This window comes from Taurulus bubalis (assembly GCF_910589615.1).
Source record: "Taurulus bubalis genome assembly, chromosome: 8".
In the NCBI taxonomy this organism is placed as follows: domain Eukaryota; kingdom Metazoa; phylum Chordata; class Actinopteri; order Perciformes; family Cottidae; genus Taurulus; species Taurulus bubalis.
In genome coordinates this window covers 17938073-17958733 of record NC_136596.1, presented here as the reverse complement: position 1 = coordinate 17958733, position 20661 = coordinate 17938073, and the positions used below count along the sequence as shown (strand labels likewise).

General features: G+C 44.3%; 1 protein-coding gene across 1 annotated transcript in view; it reads left to right on the top strand.

Annotated features, from left to right (window-relative positions):
• Nucleotides 1–20661, top strand: part of fbrsl1 (fibrosin-like 1) — a gene marked incomplete at its 5' end in the record, with an annotated part of 266408 nt that overhangs the window by 113676 nt on the left and 132071 nt on the right. The window contains one exon of the mRNA XM_079222167.1: nucleotides 3329–3364. Coding sequence (XP_079078293.1) covers nucleotides 3329–3364 — 36 coding nt within the window. The remainder of the gene's footprint in view (nucleotides 1–3328; nucleotides 3365–20661) is intronic.

The following is a 20661-nucleotide window of genomic DNA, read 5'->3' as shown; positions in this document are numbered from 1 at the left end:
TACTATTTCTCTTGAATTTGTGTAAAAGGCTGTCTTTTAATGAAAAAGTCAGGGGGAAGAGGCGGGCTTGTCAGATAAAAGACCGACGCTGGTTGACAGCTCTGACAGGGATATACGACAAGCACAGAAAAGGAGGGGGGCACCGAAGAGGGGGGTGGTAGAGTGGGGGTGGAAGTGGTGGTGGTTGCGGTGATGTAGGTGGGGGTGGCGGCACTGTTAAAAATTGCACGCTGTAATCGCCGACGGTGTTAGATGTGGCATGTCTCTCTAATCTGCTGCCAAATAAATGGTGCACAGACGCTGATCATTGTAGCCACGGCATCCATATCTTTCCATCTCTCTTCCTCTGCTTGTTTTTACCTTTCTCTTCCTCTTTCTGTCTGTCAACGTGTCTTGTCCCTCTCTCTACTGGCTTTAATCCACTCAGTAAAGGCCTGGACATAATATACATGGCAAGATTCCTCACCAACACCGTGTCACTGTCTCTATATTTTTTCAGCTCCCTGAAGTCTCCGCCACCACATTGAGCACCACTGCTAATTTTCGTAAAACACACTCCACCGTATCAAAGTGGCTCCCCAGCTTTAAGAGCTCTTAACTAATGATGCCGCATCTGCAACGACTAAAATGGATTTCTCTTGTCTTACCGCCAAAGGAAATAGAGACAAATGCGACATGTGGACGCGCCCGGCTGTAAAAACAGTCATGCATCAATTTGTGAGCAGGGTGTAAAAAAAAAGGGGATGCTGTTTGTTCATTGCCATGGTTGGGTCTTTATCTGTTTATTTTGACTAGGTAATTGTGCCTGCGGTGCAGCGGGGCCCCGGCACTAAGCCACACAGGGATTAGTGAAATATGAGGTGGTGGAGGGGGTGGGTTTCACAGCATCTGTATCCTGCGGAGGAGAGGGTGGCAGCTGTGGTGCTATCAGGGTCTCTAACACCCTCCTGTATCCACCCACTCCCACCCACATACAGCCAAACCCATGAGCTACCTGATCTGTTCGCATCCCTTCTCTCATCATGCTCCATCGAGCTCTGATTGGTCCGCCTCCCTGGGTTGGGAGAAGATGAACTGGACCCTCCCCTCTTGTCGCCATGTTTTTCTTTTTCTATCCTTTTTTTGTAAGGAGAGTGGAGGAGGGGGCATGGAAATGGGGAGAGGATTAGGGGGAGGATTTAGCAACATTTCTCTTCTCCGGGGCTGTTTAGTTAACCCTTAAATGCCGCCAGCATCCACCCCATCCCTCTCACTACCAACCAACATAATCACCACACACACACACACACTCACACACACACACACACACACGTCCTCCTCCATCCCCCACACTCCCTCTCTGGGGCGGATTCTTAAATCCTTTTGAAGTCCTAAGCGCGGCAGAAATCCATTGAGAGCCATGTATAATGGCTTTTAAGAGAGAGTGTTTAGCTGGATGCCGACCCTATGGCTTATGAACCGCTGGCGTTTTAATGGATCCCCCCCCCCCCCCCCCCCCTTCCCTCCCCTCTTTTCCTCCCTTCACCGGCACTAAATCCAATGGATTGTCCCTCATTATCATTTAAATAAGCCTCTCTTTCTGCTCAGAACGCTCCAAGTTGAATGAACTCTACATAGTAAGGCTAATTCCAAATGGCCTTGGCCTCCCACCACCTATGCACATATGCACTCACACACAAACACATGCACACACGTATCTAAAAGCACTCACAACATGCACAGACAACAGAGCACATTCTCACTGGAACGCAGACTTTTGGCCCTTTTATATCCACATATATTGCATTCTGTACAGTTTTTCCTCCCCTCTCCTCTGGCTTTATCTCTGGCCTCGACGGTGAAGGGAGCAGAGAGGTTGAGCAGAGCGGGAATAGCCTTTTGATTCCCGCAGAGCCTGCTTTCCGGTTCGCGGCGGGACTCCTCCCTAATCGTCACCGCAGGAACCGTCCTGCGAATCAGAGGGGCACACAGGCGATGATGAGGGCTGAGGCCAAGAGCAGGTGTGGGAGAATGGATGAGGGGTATTGGGAGGGTGCAAAACAAGGGAGGCAGTGGTGGTGAAGGTGTGGGGGAGGTTGCTTGGATTGAAGGTGGACCTATGGATGGAATTGGTCTAGCAGAAAAGTCCCCTCCAGAGACCAGGGGGGGAGAAATTGCCAATCTAGACAGAGGAATAAAAGAAGTGAAAAGTGGAAGTGGAGGGAGGGATTTAGAGATTGGTATTCGTGCTGGGCTCTGACAGACAGAGCAAGAGAACAGAACAAAACCTAGCTATTCCGTCTCCCTCCTGCTCTTGTTCAGCATTTAGAGGACTGCATTAGAAAACACAGGAGGAGTTTAATGGGCCAAAACACATCCCTAAATGCATTGAAGAGATATTTGTCTTGAGTAAAAGAGGCTGAAGTAAGTTGGTTTGGTTCCAAAATGACACCAATTAAAAAAAAAAGATCTCACAAAATAAAGACAGAATTGAAAAAAAAAGCATTTGATGAGGAACGGTGTTTCGCCAAAATTACATCCTAAATATATTTTCTTTTGCCATAAATGTCTAATGATGATCATGACATCATGTTTTTTTGTCCGTAAAGGATGTTAAGTATTTTGGAAATGATCTCTTGCCTGTTGATGCAACTCTTATTCAATACAGTTTGTTGTTTTGTTTGCAAAACAAAGAGAGTCAAACATCCTGCTAGCAGGGTAGAGCTGTTACTCATTCTCCAAACATCTATATTTCTATATCAAGGTGTGTTTTATTATTTGGATTCACACCATGTGTCCATCAATGTCAGATAGCCGTCCTACAGGCACTGAAGCAAGTAGAAAAAGTTAATCTTGACCTGTGTTGCAACGCATTACCTCTATTTTAAAACCATCTGAAGCCAAACTCATTTTGTCTCCAGAGAGTCAACAGGCAAAGATTAGAACACGCCATTAACCATACAGTTGCTTCTTCAGGATTCAAGTAAAGCCTGTACACTTCCCACTTGGCTTAAAGGGCATTTACACAGCCATAGAATGACTATTGTGCACTATATTAATTAAAGTCTTACAAAAGGATTAAGGTTTTCCACAGTGTATTTCTCTGACAACTCAAATCAAGTCTCTCACTAGGACATGAATGATTGTTTTTAGATCGGGTGCTGCTCAGCTGCCCCCGCGGTGGACGGCAGAATGTATGGGAGGGATGTGTGCGGCATGCGGTTCATGGCGGGGCGGGTAAAAGGTTAACGTGAATATTGATATTAAAGCGGCGCTGCTTCATCATGTCTGTGTCAGCGAGTGAAACACTTCTTAAAGGTCATCCCTGTTCTCCTCTCTCTCCCTACAGAGTTCCATTCACTCGCTGTCAGGCCGCGGCTACTCGGTAAGTGGCATTTTCATGCTTCATAGCTTTACGGCAGAATTACAATCTCCAACGACCCGCTTTATGGCCCCGGCGCTCGACATTTTAATTATGTTAAATAGAGTAATGGAGAAATCATGATATTAGGAACATTAATTCTGGCTGACTGACTGATTAAATTGCGGGAAGGTGTCCTGCGCTACCTTGGCGAAAGAGCCTGGTTTTATTGGCATCGATCAGCATTCACCGGTGCTGCAATTTGGCTGTCAGAGTTTTATGTCTTCCTCCAATGACTGTCAATGGAGAATCCTTTTGCTCCCGTATATGAAAATATGCCTAAAAGCCTCTTAAAGGCCCCTGCATCTATGCAATAAATACAATGTCTCACCACCACAGAAATGCATAGACATATACACCTTTAGGAGGATGCACAGCAGTTAAACATGTCTTGTGATTTGTTGGAAATTACTCACTGTACAATAATAGTAGTCAGAGGAATATTTAGTGATTCCTTGGAAAACGTCAACTCAATCCTTTCAAACATAGACTAGATCACAAATAGTCAGAATAGGACTATTTTTATCCCTTGAAAGGATGTGTTGCCTTGCCCCAGTGCTTTTTCGAAACAGTTAATTTGTGCTCTTCCCCGCTCAATGTTTCAATGATGTGCCTAGTCTCTGGATAATAGAGACAGCAGTCGTCCTTTATGTCCTTTGCTTAAAGGGGAACTAATAAGAGGAACATTCTTTAAAGCGTGCTACTTTTAGCTGATGAGTGGCATATGGCGGTTCTTATTGCAGCTTGGAAGCAATCATCCCGACAAACAAAACAACTATAAATGGTTTGTCATCGTTAATCTGCCTCAAAGGACTGCAGTTAAAGCACTGAACAAAGCTTAACTTCAAAAGACCTTGATCTCTGTGCAATCTTTTGTTTTATTTATTTTTTATTTTTGTTTTAATAGAACATGTCACATTCCTATTCCCCAGCGGCTGCATACTCACAGATGGAGGAAAACAAATAAGACCTTCCAAAAAAGCTTGCGGAGCCCTTTGGCTCAAGCTGTCAGTTTGAGTCGGCAGGGAACGTTATCTGAGAGAAAGAAGGGAGGACTCACATTGAGTGGGCAGAAATGGCGGGGGAGTAGGCTTGGTGGTGGTGATGTGAGGTCAATGGCATTTGGCATTGTGCAAGAAAAGGAAAGTCCAGTTACAAGGGCAGGAAGTTTTATGTTGTCTGGCTCCGCTCTCTGGCTATCCGATGGTGCTATCTGCAGCATTCTTAGCCTCTGGGTACCTCCTGGGTGCTGAGCTCTGACTCTCAATCTGCTCTGCTGCCGGGCCCGCTTGATTTCTGGGGTCTCCTTATCTGTAAGTGCTTCAGGCCTTACAGTATGATGGTTTCGAAGCGGGGGCATGGGGCGTAGGGTCAGGAGGCTCTAGGGATCTGCCACGCAGAGGCGGAGGGGGTATGGGAGGAGGAGGGGGAGGAGAAGGCCTGCATGGAGCATTATGGCTGGAGGAAGAGAGAGGCTATGTATGTGGGTGGGGTGCTGTTAGTGAGGTGGGGAGGGGTTGTGTGAGGGTCAGCAAGGCGGGCACACAGGCGTAGGCAGAGCCACCGGCCACCAATAGCATGGACAGGGCTATCTCCTGGTTGGCCCTCCGCACTGATTGCCATCAGCGTCTCTGCCTCTCCACAAACTCTCAAAAAAATCAAGCTGGTAGATGGGGGCTGGTTATCTGTCACAAGGCACTAGGAGGTAAAAAAAGACAATCTCTCCTGACAGTTTGTTTTCTACTTCTATGGGAGATAACGCCTCTTGTTGTGTATGCTTCCATATGTCACCCTTCGTATGTTGCCTGCCAGGCTTTAATGGCCTGATTTGAATGGTTTGCTCAAGAATGTAAAGGCAGTCCCTGGGGTTTAGTGTCATACTCATGAAAAAGGGAAATTGAAGGTCCCTAGGTGGTTTTCAACACAGAAAATACCTTTTATAATGTGTAAAAGTGATTTGGCACACATTCTGCAGTAACGTGACTCCCCTTTTGTCACTCTGTTATACTTCCTTTGTTTGCCTAGAAAACTGAACAAAGAGCTTAGAGATATTTCACCAATGTGTTACAGTTACAAAGTTGCTAATTGAATCCAAATGTATTAAGTCCAACTTGTGGCAGGTTGTGGTAGGTTGGCAGACACTATGGTGTAAGTGATATGATTCTGCAACCATGTGTTCACATCAAGCTGCTTATGTCTGATTATTTCAATGTTCATAATTAAGGGTTTAAGTAAAACATGTAATGGATAATTATTCCCCCCAATATGCCTGACAGGCTTTTGCAAGTGTGCTAGAAAATAGTAGCCATTGACTGTTTATTCTTGTTTTGGCACAACGGAACAGTCACTTTATATATATAATACATACAGTAATAGCAAACTGGTTAAAGTGTTAATATATTTAACCTAGCCTCGCTATTGACTGACAAATAAAGGCAAAAGGCCCAAAAAAATCATCTATTAAAAAAAATTTGAAATAACATTACATACATTTAAAAGTCACCCAGGAGACAACTGGTGTGATGTTCAATCCACAAAACATATATAGTGGACAGCATCACGGCAGAGGTGGTTAGCAGTGACGTGTTGACTTTATTGTTATTACAACAAACATTGCCTTGGTTAGCTTATATCTGCAGGGCAGATCTGTCTCAACAAACACAAACGATTAGACTTGTTATGGTTCAGACAAACCTCCTTAAGTTACTCATTCATGCAAACATGATGTGTTTATCCAGGTGATGCCATTGCTAGACTTGAATCCCCCCGCCCGCCCGCTCTCAACCTTCATCTCCCGTTCAGGGGTGAGGGACCGTTGAGTCCAGCAGCGATATGGAGCAGCAGGACTGGGACTCGCTATCTCACTCTCTGTGGAAGACTGGATATGGAATTGTTTATCAGGCCGACTCTCTCCTGTCTGCTTTGTGCAAGCTTCATTATAGCCTCGTCTATGTTTGGGAGACAATATCTGTGGCTTGTTTCCTGCGCTGCTACCTGTTTGTTGTTCCACTGGAGATTGGCCCGGGCTCTGGCGATTTATCATCCTCTCTCAGGGGCTCATTGATAAAGAACCCAACATCCCTCTCTGCGCCTGGGAGATAGAGCCTGCAAGAGACGGGGAAAATGTCAAAGAATCTCACTGAAACTATCTGCCCATACTGTCGCTAACCCTGAGCTGGATATACTGTATAGGGGAGGAGACATTTTTGCTAATCGAAAAAAAAAAACACACTCTTCCCTTTCCTTTCAAACGAAGTGATTGAACTTCAGTCTCCCCCATCTTTTAAAACCACCCAAGGCCAAGCTACGGCTCATGTTTTCACGCACGATAAAAGCATAGAGCTTTGTCTGACAGTATAATCTGACTCGTCTGTTTTGGGAGGGTTTATCTCTGCGATGTCAGGGAGTAAAACCTTAGCCGGAGTGTTTGGGTTGAGGGAGAGTGCTCGGAGCTCTCAGACACACCCATTCTTCATTTCCCTGGCTCGGGTTGTCATAATCATATTTAACGCTAAATGAGTCTATACTCTAAACAGTGCAGTCTCAGAGTCATTTGTGCATTCTTAAACATTCTTGTTTTAATTGATTTGGCATTCACAACCTCCACATTGTGGCAAACACGCTTCCCTGTCTGAGTGACGAGGTTCTTTACAAGATCTTTATCGAATACAAGGATTATGTCACTTAATTATAATAGCAGCCATTAAAGCTTCACACTTTATTAAACAAAACGACACAGATTCCCTGGATTAAATACTAAACACAGCAATTGAAAGGAAATTGAGTGTAAATTATATCTTGGATTTTTTTCAGCAAGGTCATTTTGGTTAGTGAACCATTATTGGCACACAGAACGCAAAAAGCCATTTCTGCTTCCCACACAGTATATGAATAGTCTGAACTGCGTCTTTGTGAGCACCTCTGTATATCAGTCTGTCTGCCTCCCTCTGTCTCTCTCGCTCTGCTTACTTTTCAGTGGGGTGTGCAGGTGTCTCTATACCACCGGCTCTGCACATGGTGAAAATTAGTGAAGGAAACCAAGAACCCAGCAGGAGTGGGCTGGGGCCCTGACATTGTCCTGGCCTTGGGGTGCGGCTCTGCCTGTCAGGGGCCTCTCTATGAGGGCTGTCCGCTTTGAAAAACCTATTTGTTTATCCCCGTGTGCGGTCCGGCTTCAGATCCCGGACACTGCTGCTCACTGCGCACCAGGGACCTGGGCGGTTGCCGCTAGCAACAGATAAAAATTGCTGTTAACCACAGCAGGGCCCACAACACATCAATCAACAGTTCTGCAGATAAAGGCTGCAGGCTTCTGGGGCCCCGGCTGAATGGCACGGTTGAAAATCCTTTTCCAGTGGCTGAGCACACACAGCTCTGATGGTGGAGGCCTGCTACCATTCAGAGTTGAGGAGGGAAACTTCATTTTCAGCAATGCAGCTCAGGTTTTGTTCTAATGGAGATGCATTAGAATGGCACCAACACAAAGGGGACTCTGGGAGAGGTCATTTGAATAAAAAGACGACACTGTGAATTAGTGTTGACCGGGCCTCAGAAAAAAACAGCCCCAGCATAGTCCAGTTGTTCCAAATGAACTCTTAATTGCTTTTGCCACTTGGCTTTGCTCTTAAGGCTGCTTAAAAGCTGGGGCGTTCAGCTTCACCGCATTCCACATCGCTGTTTGTTAGGACTGAATTGAGATCAACGATTGGAAATGGCTAGAAGCTGTACTTCTGAGGCCCAAATTGGCATTAGTACAAAACAATTCACCAGAGGTGACTTCAATGGCTCATTCTAACCTTTTTTAATCTTGTTCCACCACCCTTAAAGCAAATTTATGGTGATGACTTTGATGCCTGGTAATGAAAAAGAACAATACTTATCTTTTCTCATATAAAATCCAGTTAATGTATTCCCAGACGAAGCTCTATGCTATCACCCATGTTGGAGTTAGTCCAAATGAAACAAAGGCTCTCATGAGTAAAAGCATTAGTTTCATCCCCCGAAGCCTCGCCTTGATTATCATCACTCTTGCGTAGTTTGTCCTGGATGCACTGTCCCTTAACTCACATTTGCCCCACTTTAACCAAATAGCCCTATAATGTAACAATCAAACAATTCTCTGAGGATTTGTTTACTGCAGGCTTTCTCCCCATTAAGTTTCACGGACACTGTAGACAAATAAAGTGGTAATTCCACTTTATCATATGTTACATATACCACAATCAAGCAGCAATTACATGCTCCTTCCATTTGTAAGAGCTCCCAATGCCGACGTGGATGTTTTAATGAGGGCTGTAATGAACGCTCAGGGTGTTTGGCAAGTCTCCGAGATGTTGCCGGGGCTTTTATGGCTCCCCATTATAACGTACAATTTGCATCAGCAAATTACAATGCTCCATATCATTATCCTGCACCAAGGCCCGATCATAAATTAGAGCTCCAATTACAAACATCTATCTGGGAGCGGGGAATGAATATGATGGCAGCCCACCATAAGCAGACAGGAGGGACAGAAAGCCTCCTGTGGACTGTGGGATGGCTTCAATAGAGGTGTGATAGTGTCATAAACCGCCCGTATGGGGAATTGACGCTTCCAAAAGAAATGGACTGTTTTGGGGTAAGAACGTCTGCTTGTTCAGTTTGGACTGTTCCATATTTCACGGTGCTCTGCACATTGAACTTTTTGGTATTTCAATCATCTTCCTTCTGCTAAACACAACACCCACCGACTTTGGTGGCTGACTGTTTAACACTTTATTCAAAGCTATGTAAGCCTGTCCAGTCTCAATTCAGACCCAGCTATGTCTCTTTCTCTGTCTCCCTCGGTCTCACTCTCTCTCTCCCTTTCTCATCCAACTTGATTATACACTGGAGGGAACATAATAAATCATAGAGATTTATCATGCTGCAGCTTATTAATTCAACGCCACAAGTGTAATATTAGTCTATGTCATTTAAAGAAGCAGGCATTGCTACATTGCCAATGTCCCCCAAGGAATATAAAGGAAGCCATTTAAGTTTGTGAAGAACCTAATGAGAAAAATAACATATTTTGCGAGACTTTTCATATCCCAAGACTTGTCGTGGTTGTTCTTCACTCGTTCTTCTTCATAACACACCTTGCTTACTCTGACTGATATGGAGATTCAGTGCCCGCTTCTCTCCTGAGCGCTAACAGTTGTTGCAAGGGAAACAAACAGCAGTGTACCTGTGATGGCTGTGTTGCCTTTTAATCCACGACCTGTGACCGAATCTCGAATGGAGAGGTAGAACAAAAGGCGTACGTCAACAGAACGCTCCAGGCGCGAAGCAGAAACCACCTACTGATGAGACAAAAGGCCTGCGGGTCTCCCGCAAACCCACAAGAGCTCCCCGGCGCCACACAAACAAAGCCTGAAATTAAGAAGAGCCAGAGGCAGGCCCATTTCTAGAGCAAAGCTAAAGTGTTCTTTTTGCATGGCCTCTATGGATTTCTAGTATTGGATTGTAACAGGGCAGGATACGAAACAACACGTTGCCATTTTCCCTCACAGATTTTGAGGAAGCAGGTTTCTCATTCTTTTTTTCCCACTTCTTTTAACATTCACACCTCCTACCACACTTTCCAAGATAATTTTAAAGGTACCAAACCCCACCCTTTGTCAGACGATGTTTAATTCATATTTTGTTTTGCATTTTAACCTTGCTTATCTGTAGGATCAAACGCATCCATCTGTGCTTTTTGGCTGCAAAGCCAGAGCATAGAGGCTGACTGCAAGCCCTTGTTTGAGTTTGAGAGGTCATAAGATGAAGAGGCTTTCTTCCATATTCACAGACACCCCCTGGCAATTATTCCTGCTATCTTGAATGTTTCTATGAATCTATTAGGGTTAAACCTCCCACCTGCCTCTCGACATGTGATTCTACCACGCCTGAGTACCTTTTCCAAAACCTGTACAAAAAAGTTTTACTAAGTAGGTCATGTTCTGCCACTCGTCTTCTAATCACTCAACGAAAGAACACAATTTCTCTCCATCAGAGCCCATGAGCCTTGCTCCTGGGATTTCTGTGAGCAACATACACTCATTTGATTTTCTGGCATGTGTTCTCTCCTTTTCCTTTCTCTCTACACCCGTCTTTTTACTTTCCTTACCGATTATCTGACAGTACACAAGCAACACCTACCCTGCCTCCAACTTCACTAGAAACACACATATGCACACAACCCCTCCTTCTTCCCCTAAGTCTCTCTCTCGCTGTCTCCCTGTCTCTCTCAGTGGAGAAGGTGTCTGACAGTAACAGCAGGTAAGGTATAAGATTACAGGAGAAGCAGGGGCAATTATACCTCCAGCTGATGCTGGTGTGTTTATGAGGAGAGTAACTGTTAATGACAGTGTTGTGGTTCCTCCAGAGGCTGGAGTACAGCTTAGGAAAACCTGCTGTTTTTGTGTCAGCCTAGCTTCCTGTTATGTTGTAGATAAGTTTTTTTTTTCTGTTTGCCTATTTGATTTTTGCTCTTTCACTCTCTCATGCCTCGCAGGCACTGAGAGCCATCCGTGTGGGCTGCCGTGCCTTTGTGTTGCCCGACACATGCCGTGGTTTAAACTTTAGGGGAAAAATTGGCACCAAGCTGGTGCAGGTTTCCTGTAATGTGCTCAACTAGCATTTGGGTTCTGACAGTATTGCACAGAAACAAAATTGTCTTCTTAAGGTCATTGCAGTGTGGCTTGTTAAAGCATACTGGTACATGCATACACAGGCCGGTGTTTGCAAGTGCAAGTCTCACACTGAGGTTTTAGCTGCCTTTCCACTTCCCCCCTGCGTGCCCTCACACACAGCGTTTGTGTTTAGAGGAAGAAGCCTCATCATCATTGCATGGGGTTTCCAGTGTCTAGCAGTGGCCCTCTCCCAGAGTTCAGCAGTCCTGGGAGATACATGAGAAATGTATCACAACATGTTTTTTAACTCTTCAACAATATTTGTATGGCATTGCAAATTCAATTTACTGTGGAGGGAAAGCAAAACGGATCAAATAAATTAGTTGGTATGCCAAACACATTTAAGTAAAAAAAACTAACAACATAAAGATACACATTTGTGTTAATCTAGAACACCTTCAAATGTGCTGTCCAGCCTTAGCTCACAGTTGTTGTTTGCCATGTTGGACCATATGTAAATCCTAGTGCACTTCTGTCTGTGCCAGATGGTGCTAATACACTATTTGTCTTTTGTTTCCTCTGAGGCCGCACCTGTTGGGGCTGAATCTACCTGTTTGACTATCCGTCGACCTATTTGTGAAGAAACCCTTTACACTCTCTGTAACATTGCAGAGATCTTACAGCAGAAGTGTGTGTGTGTGTGAAATATCAATCAATTCAATATGTTCTGTTGTTTCATGTGATTTACTCCTTTATTTCCCGTATGACTGCTGAGTCAGTTTACAATAATAAAAAAAAAACATCCCTTGAACCCACTCCAGACCCAGTTGGAGTTGTGTTGTTGTGATTGTTGTCTTGGCTTAGCTGTGACCCTCTCACTGACGGTTGGTTGTTAATGTGTTGAGTGTTCTTCAAGATGAAGGTTATTTCACTGCCTCACTCATTGAAAGTCGCTTTGGATAGAAGAATAAGCTAAATGCCAGGAAATGTTAATGAACGGCAGACTCACCCACCAGACTTCTGCCCATCACCATCCACGCTGCAGACCCCATCCACTGTGCCTTCAGCGTGTGGTTGGCCTTGGCCCGATCACACTGGGGCACATGGGAGATTAACTGGGCTGGCTTACTCACTCAGCAGGTTCCCCGACTCCCCTCCACTCATCCCGGCCCAATCTGCCAGCTAGCCTCCTGCTCCACCGAGCCATGGCAGCAGGGCACCACAAGCCCGGCCCGCCTTCATTACGCCTGCCAGATGGGCTGAGAATTAGATTCAAACTCCCACCATGGAGTAAGGGAGTGGAGAGAGATTGAGGAGGGAGGAAGGGAGAGAGGTGGCGGAGAAAAAGGGAGGAGGGAAGAAAGTTGTGGGGGGAAGAAAGTAATGGTTTTTGTTTTCATTTATGTTGCAAGTTATTACATTTTAATGTAACACCCCTGGGACCTGGCAGCATTAAATGCCTGTTCTTGAATAATCGACACTAACTGCAAGCAAATGCTAGGGAGAAATGAAATTAGCGAGCGCAGCAATTTGGCACAGTGATTATCGGCTCCTTGGAGGCACTTGCTGATGATTTAAGAATGCTAACATTTAAGCAAGTCCGATCTCATTACTCTTCAAGGTTAAATCGAGCTGTGTCGGAGGGGAGGCAGATTCTTGATTGGAAATAGTGCTTCCTTGTATCTCTGTGTCTCTTCATCTCTCTTTGTTTATGCCAATGTTTCTCACTATTGCGGCAGCTCACTGCAAACAAGAAAAGACTCGGGGCGGAAATCTCCCAGACCTAATGACACCTTTTGCCAGTTCTTAATTAGATCAGCAATACTCTGTTTCCAAGGTGTGATTTGTCCATTGCCAAGGATCATCACTTTTGCTACGAGCACTGCCAAGCTAACTGCCTCAGCATGTTTCTGAATCTCTGTGTACACATATTCCTTTCAAACAGATGTATGGCTGGGCCCCGGGATGAACAAAAGAAAATTGGGACCTTTTTGAATCCAATCCAAAGGGAAATTGTTTATTACTTTTCCGACTGCGACACAAATGTTCTTTTATACTGTATATTTCTCTGCTATTCTCACTCGTTCTATGGATGCAGAAACGATTTTCAAAGCAATTTCAGCCCTGGCATCTTCTGGTCCAGTGTTTACCTCAGCCAGCCATACACATCTGTTCTCCACACAAACTTGATCCAATTAGGTGACACCAGACAATGGCTTACTCCTCCATAAACCCAGCACAGCGCCAGGGGTCCCCAACAATACGGAAGTGTTTTCTCTTCTATTACGAGGCCTCAGATATTTTAAAGGTGTTTTTCCGCCGCCAATGTGTCAGCCCCCATTTCCAAAAGGGGGGCTCAGCTGGGGAAGTGATAGGCGATGAGGATAATGATGCGAGTGGGAGCAGTGTGGCGGATGCAGATGCACTTTACCGTGCTGTGTATGATAAATCCTTTCCTCCACTGCACTGCACCCCGCGAAGTTGAGGGACAGATGGGTTGGACTTTTATCTCCACTTTCCAAATGCAGGAAAAATCAAAACATTTTTCTCTGCATTGATGAGATTTATTTAAAGTGAGGCAGGAACAACAAAGCTACTTTGGGGAATACGTCTATTAGTTTTTCCAAGCTGTTGTTTTCTCATGCAGGGGGGGGAAATCATTGCAAGTCAAATGTAATCACACCGCCGTTGGGTTATGCTCCGTCTCGAATAATAATAATATTAGGATGGTCCCTGGCATTGCCTACATCAGGCTTATAATTTGAATTTCTGAGACACGTAAAAAGGCTGGTGTTAATCAAAACCAATCACTGATGTTATCGTTGTTGTTTTTTTTCTTGTTTATAACAGCTTTATCTTTTGGCACATCTTGAAATGTGGCAGCCTGAATTCATTATCTGCAGTGTTTCATGTAGTCAACAAACATGGTGTCTGTAATGTGGGATTTTGCTTCCTCCTACTTATATGCTGTGTGCACTGTATTGCATCTGATGTCTCTGCATCACATTTTGTCTTTGTTGTGGCCTAAAGGATTTCTGGATTGTAGCAGGGTTACCCCCGGAATGAGGATAAAGTCTCTTAATTGTAACCAGGCATTTCCACATGAAACGTTCATGCTTAAGTATGATTAGCAGAGATTAAGGTGGGTTTGTTTTGCCTTTTAGAAGGCCCCGTGACAATTTGGAAATTGATTGAGAGCAGCTTTTACAAGCACAGCCTCCTTAATCTAGTGCCACGAGTTTTAACCCACCTTTGCTGAATTATTTACATTAAAGTTCTCATGTCAGCGTTGGAGCCAAGGGCCTCGAGGTACTATGTGTTGAACTGCCTCGATCTCAAAGCATGGGAAGCATGGAAAATATTATGTTAAGTATTTCCAAGACTTTTAATGGAACATCTTTTGCAAAGTGAGAGATTTGTCAGTGCCACTTGAGGAGCTATTCGGCAGTTATTAGTAGACAAAAAATAATGTGTTGCATTTAGTTCAGGGAGACTGTACCTTTTGTAATGGGAGCAGTAGCTTGTACATTTTCTATTTCAAAGACTGGCAGGATAGACAGAGTGCTCAGATCAAATAGTGGTCCATTCTCCCAGGCAGTGATGTGAATCCATCTTCCCATCCAAGCCATTCTGCTATCATGTATGCCATTTCCATATCGTCTCCCTATCATGTATATGAGATGCAGCCCTCCCATGTGCTGGATGATGTGATCCCTAGATAGATTCATTCATACATAATGATAAAAGATGGGTTTGGACAGGGCTACTTATTTGACAATCATTGAAGTGCCACTGTGATGGATGGCGGGGAGGATCTCCACCCCTCTCCCCTCCCACCCTATAACTATGGCTCCCTCTTCTGATCCCCCCCTATTCATTTTCCCCAGCCGAGCTCAAGGTCTCACCTCACTTTAAAAGAGAAATATCAAATTGAATTAAAATTGCTCACTCACCCAAAACAGAGGCCTGTGCGCCTTAAAAATCACACATCTGTTCCCACAATTCATTGTTGCAAAGTCAATCCCTCTCTTGCTGTCTCTCTCTGGGTGCGTGGTAATGTGAATTATTCATGCCAGCGGGGCCGCGCCGTGCTTCATCATGTTAAAGTGCCCATGACATTACTGATGGAGCCACCGACGCCCCCGCACTGCTAGCTATGCTAATGCATTTGGAAGGAGTAAAGAAAAGAGATGGCAGCACCTCTAGGGATCAGGAGGACAAGAACATATCACCTATTAGAAATTAGTACTTGAAAGTCTAAGTCCTAGTGCAATCGCAAAAGATCCCTTCCTTTTAAAAGACAATCCTATGAATGAGGAAACTAAACATTGTTGCTGTTCCAGGGATCAATCAGCCAGCCTTCCCAATTAAACTTATCAGGATTTGTGGCACCTCTGTGGCAACTGAGAGCCGTTGAACAAGTGAATAAGTTTCACTCAATCCTTCCCCCCCCCCCACACTTAACCAGCTCATGCTGAGATTCCAAGGTTTTGATCACAACTCCACTTCTCAGCTGGATTAGCTTGCTGCTCACTGAGAGAGTGCATCTCAGTAGCACCCAGGGGATTACTTTGTGTAGCGCGCATCAGTGTTGGGAGCTTGTGCTGTATTTATCAGAACCCTGAAACTCAACAAGCCAGCTCAATTGTAAGAGCAAATAATTAACTTTGATGGTGACATTGAATGTAGAGCATCAGTTTAGCTTGCGGAAGAATATACTTGCACTGAATGGTGCGTTAATGCACATAATGTGGGTCCACAGGGAGAGGCCTTCATTCAGCTCCATTTTTTTAGTCCCTCAGGTGTTTGTATTCAGGGTTTAGAATGGTATGGTTGATAGGAGATTCTTAGCCAACAATCACATCTAGCATCTCCTCCATATCTGCTTAGCAGATTCATGCAAATGGAGGCCTCGTCCCCAAATATTATTTTTTGATGTTGTAAATTGATCTTGCATTGAGCCAGTATAGTCTGGCAGAGGTTTTGCACAAAGAAAACAAGCAGAGAATAGAACGGAAGCAGAGAGGAGAGGCTGAACATTGTATGAAATATTTCCACTGTCAGTTTGTGTTAAACTGGCCTCCGCTATGCTCTTTGTGAAGCTTTTCTCACCTTTTCAGAAACCGCCCGCGCGTCTGTAAAGGTGCTGGGCGAGATGAGCACAACTGATACTGCGGTTCCCACGCGCTTTGCCTTCTGAAATTTCACAACCGATAGCGGTTACTGACAGAGGAGGCCTGATAAAATCTCACCTGATTAGAAAAAAGAGAGTCAGAGCGCAGTGAGAAAGAGTTGAGGGAAGGTGAGTAAAAGCGAGCAGAGATAGGGGCCCCATCAGATCTCTGAGGTTGTGTCTAGGTTTCAGTTGACACATCTCTGGCCGGCCACGAGTGCACCACGCTGTCCACAAATGAGTGGGTTGAGTCAAGACTGATGATGCATTACAAACCACACTGGCATTGCTTTATCTTGTGATTGCAAAGTTGAGACAGAGATTCTTCAAGTATGACTGCAATTTTTTTTCACTTTCAGATTTGTTCAGAGTAAACCAGGTCAACACCTTTGACGAACTATAACCATGTTAAGCCTTCCTGAGGCAAACACACGCATACATAATCAGTTTTTATTTTTTTATTTAGTGTTAATAATTGAAACCATCACATTTGTTAACTTGACAGTTGTGTCCCCTGGCATATATAAAGTCAGCCGTAAGGGACTTTAGAGAGTAGTGTATAGTAAATTGTCAAGTTGCCAGGTTCCTGGAAGCTGCTATGCTGACACTCAGAGATGTTATCACAGTCAACCAGCAGTTCTCGTTGAAAAGAGGAAGAAGGAAGGAAGGCAGAAGATGGTATCATCCTCTTGGTTATTTTTTCTGACTATATTATTCTTTATAGCTCTGACTTGCTGGGTTACATTTCAAGCTCAGGTGAAATGATGGAGTTTCTAAGTTATTAGCTAACAAACACAGAGATTTGACTTGTTTGACAACATCTGTGAGATGCAAGTGGCAACCCAGATGCTTTGAATGAAAATGGTTTCCCAAACACAGGACTCAACTCTAAAACATAGCCCCATTTAAAAAGCACAATAATTGGAGCATGTTTTTTTTGTTTACAGCTTTTTAAATTTCAGTGAATTGACACGTCACAAAGAGTCCACCCAACTTCCCTTTCCTCCTCCCATTAGCAGAGCTGCCATAGGCCCTCGTTGCTGTGACGCTCAGTCTCAATCTATTACACTGACTGAATGCCTACACATCTCACAACTGGCACCAAATATTGGTTTTGCTGATAAATTCTGAAAAAAAGCCATATTAATGATGACAAGAATAAACAAGAGGCTTGTCGGCCGTATGTGGGTGGCTGTCCCATGGGAGAGGAATCTCTAGGATATAGAAATAGTTGCAGCATCACCCTACAGGGGTTCTGCCACCTCCCCCTCACAATCGTTCCTATACTCCCAGTGCCTTGCCGCTATCGACTCACTTGTATGTCTGTAGCAAGCCAGCAAAGTTTTCATTTACCATCTACACAGCTCCTACTCCGAAAGCAAGCCCTCAGGGTAATGTTAGGTCTTTTCATAAGTTACAAAGATGTAATTAGACAAATTAGCTCAGCAGACACTCGGGGTTGCGTTTTTAATGGCTGCGTGTTGCCTAGGTTGGTAATTAGCAGGCAGCCGCTGCTCCAAAATCACACATTGCACCCGGGGCCTTGCATTCGTAACCTGACAACCAGTAGCAGCACGGTGATGAAGGCTTATGCATCCCACAGGCTTGGTTTGTCTCACTTGCCAGCCAGGTTTGATGTTGGAATTCACGCTGAGCCACTGTGCAAATCTCTTGTTTATGCCCATGTATCATTTTCGTCCAGGTTGAGCATGCCGTCCGTTTGGTACGGTGATAAATTCAAATCAAAAGGATGTGTTTTTGCCTCAGAGGCGCAGATTTTCATTTGAGCCAATCACCTTTATGGCTCAATTCATCAGAGCCTTGGTCTACGTGTCCAGGTCTCTTTTTGTGAGAAGCACCCGGGGAGCCGATGAGCCATTTCCACACACCCTGCTCCTCTCCTACTTTTAATGACTTGCCGATGGTGATTTTCACCAAGCGCCTGTTTTTTATTGGCTCGGAATATATTCCCCCTCTCTCTGAATCCAGACATTCTCCTTAAATTGGATCGAGGGTGCAGAATGCCAAATCGGAAATGACCTAGCAAAATGCAGATTAACTTGTGACAGAATTGATTTGTCTATTTACTGGATGTGTCCATATTACATTTGTGACACTGTGTTTATCACAAATATGACTTAGCTGCAAGCTTTTCACTGCTGTTAAAATGATGTTCAGTCTTCATATGCAGCAAGAAATGGATTTTCTCTCAGTTTTCCATTTATTTCTACACAACCTCAAGCACTAAGGCATGTCTTTGTACGTGTGTTTTTCATTACATTTGTCATTATATAAAAATATGTCATATTCAGCTGCTTTCAGTAGTGCATTGAATGTGTTGGACTTCACTCCATTCAGCAGAATTCCCCACATTCCGTCTGTTCTAATCAACTGTTGAAAGAAAGTAGATATTTTGACATTCATGTTTGGTATTTCATAATTATAATCAACTTATATTTAACATTTCAATTAACCTGAATTATTGAATTAAAGTAAATAAAATAAAAATGAAACACCAATGCTGTATGTATAGAACTATCATTCTTCCCAACCTCTCAGTCCCAGGGGCTTTGTACCATATACTGTCTTTCTGTCCTAATTGTGGGGGCAAGGTGACACAATGTTCTACCTGGACGGACTTGGGAAGGAGATGATTGGAAACAACGTGCTGTGAGTGGATAGCAGCACATCCACAGGAGCTTTGTGTACTGGAGAGATAAGGCTGGAGCCCATAGCATGACAGGAAGTCAGGGACTGGGAAATGGAGGACAAGAGACTACAGCCTTAAGGCCAAAAGACTCAGCAGAGAGTAATGAGGGCCAGCCCTCACCGAGGATACTGCCCAAACTGCCAGAGAGAGCGGGGGGAGGAGAGGTGAGCTGGAAAAACAACCTTGGAGTGCAAATTAGCTGCTTCGCCATAGTAGCTGACGTAGTACAATGTGAAAACAAAAGGCACAAATTACATATTTGAAGGTGCCTTTGATTCCAGGTGCAGGAACCTGACCCCTGTTGCGACAGCCACAATTTCACAAGTAGAGACCAAAATCACACACACCTCTCCAAATTAATGATAATGTCTCCCCAGGAAGAATTGTAATCCCCTTTGGTGATCCTCTTGTTTTCATCTCATGCCATCGTCAGGTCAAAATGTCCATTTGTCCAATACTTTATGACCAAATACCTGAAAAACTAATGAAATTCCAATCAGCCTCTGCTGCACTTTGTGAGATAAAACAAAGCCTAATGTGTGCTGGCTTCTGCCAGAACGTGATCCAGGACCTTCCAGATTGGGACCGGCACCTATTTGATTGGAGTCCTTTGTCATTGTCAAAATGTGTTTATTCGTGGTGTATAATATTTTATGTTATCTGTTATATCATTCTTTCATTTCTCTTTGAAGTTACTTAGGATGCATTTTAACCAGCAGGGTGTTCGCAGCACTGTTTCTATCAAAATGTTTCATGATGACTCCACAGGTTGTTATGCCTCATGTGGACGGTGCACACACGCCTCTGTCTGCGGTCAGTGTTTCCTCTCCCCAACTTGTTGTATGTGCAAGTGTAGACGTACCTCAAGTCTTGTTTGCGGGCTGTATCTCCCTAAACGATGGTGCTTTCTAGGCTGAAGTCTCTTTCGCCTCTCCGGCAGAGCCCGCCTGTAAACCAAGTACTAATCAGTCACAAGGTCAGCTGGAATGAATCAGCCGGCATCTTAAAAGGAAATGGCTGTCATCTCACATGGGCCATATGAAGATCCTCTGAGGGCACAATCTGAGTTGAAAAATACTTTTAATTTTGAGCGTCACAGTTTCTCAGGCGTGATTCGTGGCCTATCCATTATGCGTGATGCCTTTAGACTGCTCTAATGGAATTTTGCAGTTCTGTTTCTCCCTCTTTCTCTTTGCCCTTTTCGCTCTCGCTTTCATGTCACACACACACACACACACACACTGAGCTTCTCTGTGCCGGGCCTGCCTATGGCACAAGACGTGTTGGATCATTTGATTCCAGCTAATAAGCTGTGTTCGCCCAGAGAAAGGCACAAATGAGTTGTGGCCTGCCTGAGCTCCTCCTGCTGCCGGTCTGAAGTGTTGGACGACTGGAGGCTCCGAGCCAGCCAGCTTTCTGGAGGCTGATTGTGTCGTTAGTGTCCAGATACGTACGTTCTCCTCGAGGAAGATGATGGAACAAGGACATTTATCTTCCGTGGTGTTATTTCTAGAAGTATTTTCTGAAGTTTTAATGAAAGTCTCACCATCTTATTTTCCTTAACATCTGATGTTTTGTTCCCCTTTTAATGGTTTATCTAATTAACTAACCTACATTAAAGCCATATGCCAGACAGGCCAATTTTCAGTTGCTTAGTTAAGTGTCATTTAGTAGTATGAAGGGTGTGACAGGATAGACGTGTTTTGTCGATAGATGCTCTAACACTGCTGCCTGCACACAA